This window comes from Drosophila persimilis, unplaced genomic scaffold (genome assembly GCF_003286085.1).
Source record: "Drosophila persimilis strain 14011-0111.01,24,50 unplaced genomic scaffold, DperRS2 tig00000124-arrow-pilon, whole genome shotgun sequence".
NCBI classification, from domain to species: Eukaryota; Metazoa; Arthropoda; class Insecta; order Diptera; family Drosophilidae; genus Drosophila; species Drosophila persimilis.
In genome coordinates this window covers 8,559,113-8,563,611 of record NW_020825294.1, presented here as the reverse complement: position 1 = coordinate 8,563,611, position 4,499 = coordinate 8,559,113, and the positions used below count along the sequence as shown (strand labels likewise).

Below are 4,499 nucleotides of genomic sequence, written 5' to 3'. Positions count from 1 at the left end.
ATCGGATCCCATCCTATGCCATGCCATCCCATCAGGTGAGGCCTCTCGTATGCTGCTTCCATCGATCGCATCTGGCTTGGCCTCGGTGCTGGGTTGCTGGGTTGCCTTTGTCAAATGCAATTTGTTATCGTGTTGTTCGGTCGCCCGCCTGGACTAATGGGGAATAGGGTACTGCGACTCAGGTGGCTCTCGATTCAATCAAAAGGATTTGCATGCACCGAAGCGCAATGAGCTGGCTGACTCTGACTCCAGCGGCTGTGATTGCCTCCCTAAGACCTGATTATGGCCAGGACAATGGGCGAGCCAAAGGATGCCGCGGGAACAATAGGCGGCACAGATCACAGGAGCTGGCCAAACCGTGCGGAGGAACGGCTCTTCGTAGTAGGTCACTGGGTGAGGACAAGGCCTGGTCGGGCAGACAATCGGGCGACAGGTACACCGAGTCCTGACTTCCCATTGTCTGGCCCGCAAGGTGTTTCCTCCCAGCTGATTCGTTGCGACCAGTTCTAGTTTTTTTGCAATTGCACAAGAGACGCGCTCTGATTACCAAGGAAGTGAAATTATTGTCCATTGTTCCGCCCGAAACCTTCCAGGAATGGTCCGCTTTTTGTGGGCTGTCTTATTTATGGTCAAAAGGTGTTGCTGTCGCTAATGGTTCGATCATTGGGATCCACATACGATCCACTGGGACTCGTAACCATATCCGTACCTGTCGGGGATTAAGTCTTATCAACACACAAACAAATACAGTGCACGGCTCTAATCAAACACCCTGCGCAGTCAGCAGATAAACCTCGTCTGGGTCTAGACTCCCGACCAAATCAGCGAACTACCGTCTGGCAGGACGGCATGTCAATCAACAAGGACCGACCTCGATAAGCAGCCGCCGTCACTACGGTTATCACCTGCACATCGTGGCACTGCATGCGCATGCGCATGCGCCGAGATCCGTTCGGCAAACACCGATGAAAGTTGGAAAAGGATTGGAGAAACCCCAGAGGGACCCGGAAATGTGCAGTGTCGTCTGTCCCGGATTGGAGGGGCAGCTAATTAAATGTTTGCACTGGCAAAAGGTGCAAATTTCAGATGTTCCGAATACGCATTGATGGCACATTGTGGGGGCGGGTTAAGAGGAAGTGCATGATAAATCGGTTGCATTTTGTTTGCATTTGGCAAAGGTGTTTTCGCCGAGAACTCGATATGCCTTTGTGCTCTATTGACTGAGAGAGAGGGTTGGGCTGCTGCTCGGCAAATTGTCACAAAGTACACGAAGCACCGAAGGAATGAGGCTGGCTTCCTGTGGATGAAATGATCCCTGAATATGTGTTTCTTGTTGTGCTCATGGAAGATGGAGAGATGGCCAAGTTCGTGGTGATTTTTGTAATTTTATTTTCATAAAAATAGATGTTCTTAAAATTAGTAAAAGTCTTAACAACAGTGGTTTAACATAATGAGAATACGTGAGTAAAAATAGTCTGTTAAATAAACTAGAAAACTAAATGGTTAAATTTGGTCAAATGCTGCTGTGATGATGGGCAAATATACATGAACTTAGGATCTACGAGAGCTATAACTGATATAAATAGAGAGTTGTTGTGGGGATAATCGTCCTAACTATAGCACCAAAACCGAATCGACTTAGGGATAACTAATGTTAACTAGCATCTGAGTGGATTTATTGTCTGTAGTTTGGTCTTCGCCAGCGGAATGTGTCAGCTTCGTTGGGGCACAGTCAACGTGCCCCGCCTGGGGTCGACTCCCGACTACGCAATCGTGATGGTGCAGTTGGAGGCGGAGTGCTTGTTGAGGAGCGACATGCGAGAGAAGGACTTGTGGCACACCTGGCAGGCGTACTTCTTCACGTCCACGTGAGTCTGCTGGTGGGCGCGCAGGTTGGAGCGGTCGGCGAAGGAGCGCGGGCAGTCCGGGCACTGGAAGGGCTTCTCGCCGGTGTGGGTGCGGATGTGGCCTTGGAGCAGCCAGGGCCGCGAGAAGGCCTTGCCGCAGATGGGGCACTTGCAGGGCAGCGTGTGGGTGCGGATATGCATCTTGAGGGCCCCGATGGTGGTGTACAGCTTGCCGCATTCCTCGCAGGAGTGCGTCTTCTTCTCCTGGTTGCACTCGGCGGCCGGGCAGTGGAACTGGCGGTGCTTGGACAGCCCGATGGACGTGGAGTACATCTTCTGGCACTGGTCACACTTGAAGCGGTAGTTCTTGGCGGCGCTCGAGGCGGAGCCAACGGCGCCACTGGCATTTGGAGCACTGCTGGCGGCCAAGTAGGCGTAGGAGCCAACGCTGCCGCTGCTGGAGCTGGCACTGCTGCTGCGGGCCTCGTCGAAGAGGTGGAACAGGGCCGGCAGGGGAATGTCGTTGCGCACGGAGAGATCCTCGGGCTCGGAGCTGGCCTCCGAGCCGGGACTCGAGGGCGGCGTCATCTGCTGGTAGCTGTACACCGAGTGCGGGGAGGCCATCGAGCTGGCCATGGAGCTGGCCGGCGACGGGAAGGCGCTCAGGTGGCTGGCGATGTGCGGCTGGTAGCTGCTCCACAGGGCCGAGATGGGGTTGCATCCGGCAGCCATCACGAATGCCGACTGGTACGGGTTGGTCGTGTACCCGGCCGTGGCGGCCGTCAGTCCGCGCATGTGAATGTCGATGGGCTGGGCCTGGGACTCCGACTCGGGCTGGTAATCCGAGTGCTCGGCTATCGGCGAGAGGAGGGCCGAGCACAGGGGCGAGGCCGATCGCGGCGTCTCCGGGGTCTTGGAGAGGTTCAGGACGTATTCGCGCTTGGCGGGCAGTTCGTAATCCTCAAAGTCCAGCTCGCGGCTGGCCTTGCGCTTGAGCGACAGATCCTGCGGCTGATCCTCTCCGGCGGGGAGTGCGGCAAACGAGGAGTTCTTGGTCAGGGCCAAGGCCTCCGTTTGCGGGTGCTCCTCCACGAAGACGAAGGGGCGCTTCTTCAGCGGGCAGCTCTTGTAGTTGGCGGCCATTGTGCAGCGGTGTGTGTGTGTGTGTGTTGAGAGGGGTACGATTTGCGTTGGGCAAGATCGGTTGAGAGGTAGTTCCGGGTTAGTTCACTGAGAGATCGTGGCTGTGAGTGAGTGTGGCGTTGCTTACTCAACGAGCGCTGAGGTTGGTGTGACAGGTCGAGGGCCGGGCACTCTCTTTTATACGCCAGAGCTCGGGGCTGCTGCTTCTCTGCCGCTCTGCTTCTGCTTCGATTTGGTGGTGGTTCTTCTTCAGTTCACACACACACACACACACACTAGGTGGCAGGCGCACGTGTGCGTTGTTGCTACCTACCAGCAAACGGCAAACGGCAACCAGCAACAACGACAACAACAACAGGCACATCGACACTTTTCCCATACCCTTATTGCGTGTTTCCCATTTGTCGCTCTCCCTCGCTCACGGGAGTTCTCAGGGGCTCTCCTCTACCTGCGCTCTCCCTGGGAAGTACACCGGAATCCACGAGCGTCGAGCATCCAACGCAGGCGCACCCTCCCCCTCCCCACACTCAGAGAGAGGGCAGAGAATGGCAGGCCGGTGATCCAAGCTCTCGGCTCTTCGCTCTCGTAGGTAACTTATGACAGCTTCTCGCTTTCAGACCTCCAGTCACCTCTGCGAGTGATACCCAGGGTTCTCCGATTGCCCCGCATCCGTGCTGTAATAACTCGTCAAAACATCTCCTGCCGTCTCCCCGGGTCCCTGTCTCCCCCTCAGGAGATCGTCAATCTCCTGCAGGTTCGGGCTCGGCAGCGCTCTCTTCTCGGAGCTTCTATTTATAGCCGGTATATAGCTGGTATTTTCCACGAGTCAAATTGGACGCCGACTCTCTGTCGGATTGTTTGGGGTGGTTTCTGCATTCCATTTGCGCTCTAAGTGCATCGAGTACTCGGCCGCCGCACATCTGTCCCCGCAGGCCGGGGCCATAAACTGGAGGGGAGTTGAACCTGAGCAGCACGGGCTTCAAAAATGACACCTTGGCGGAGAGGTGCTCTATAAATAGTGCCGCGAAGCAGTTGATAATGAGCCGAGTGCCAGCCCTAGGCTATACTCGCAGTGTCTGCTGGCTCTGGGGTGCACTTTTCTCTGACTTATGAATCATCTCCAGAGCCTCGTTGAGCTCATCGATCGATACTATGCGAAAGACACAAATTAAAGTTCCAACCTGGAGGTCCTTGGAGATTCTACAAGGCTCCTGTGAACTTACACAGTTACAGTTGTTTTTCTCACGATATTTGCCAAGCTCAACTATAAATTACTATAAATGATCTTAAGTAAAAGATATGCGCTACCTTTGAGGTATAGCATTTTCAGAGTACTGCGCAAAGGACAAAGGCTTTCATGAAAGAACTGTTTTAAATCTAGTGCCAAAATAAAGTCTTCGAATAATACGCTACATATTTCAGAGATCGGAAAACCCAAGGCAAAACAAAAAGGACTTCGAATTATTGTATAAAAATGTGTTGTTTCCATACCGCAGATGTACCCGCGAT

General features: G+C 54.0%; 1 protein-coding gene across 1 annotated transcript; it reads right to left on the bottom strand.

Annotated features, from left to right (window-relative positions):
• Positions 1 to 1,763: 1,763 nt before the first annotated feature.
• On the bottom strand, positions 1,764 to 2,990 carry LOC6596407 (protein snail). The gene has a single exon (XM_002021556.1). It carries the CDS (start codon positions 2,988 to 2,990, stop codon positions 1,764 to 1,766), a length of 1,227 nt encoding a protein of 408 aa, XP_002021592.1.
• Positions 2,991 to 4,499: the final 1,509 nt, after the last annotated feature.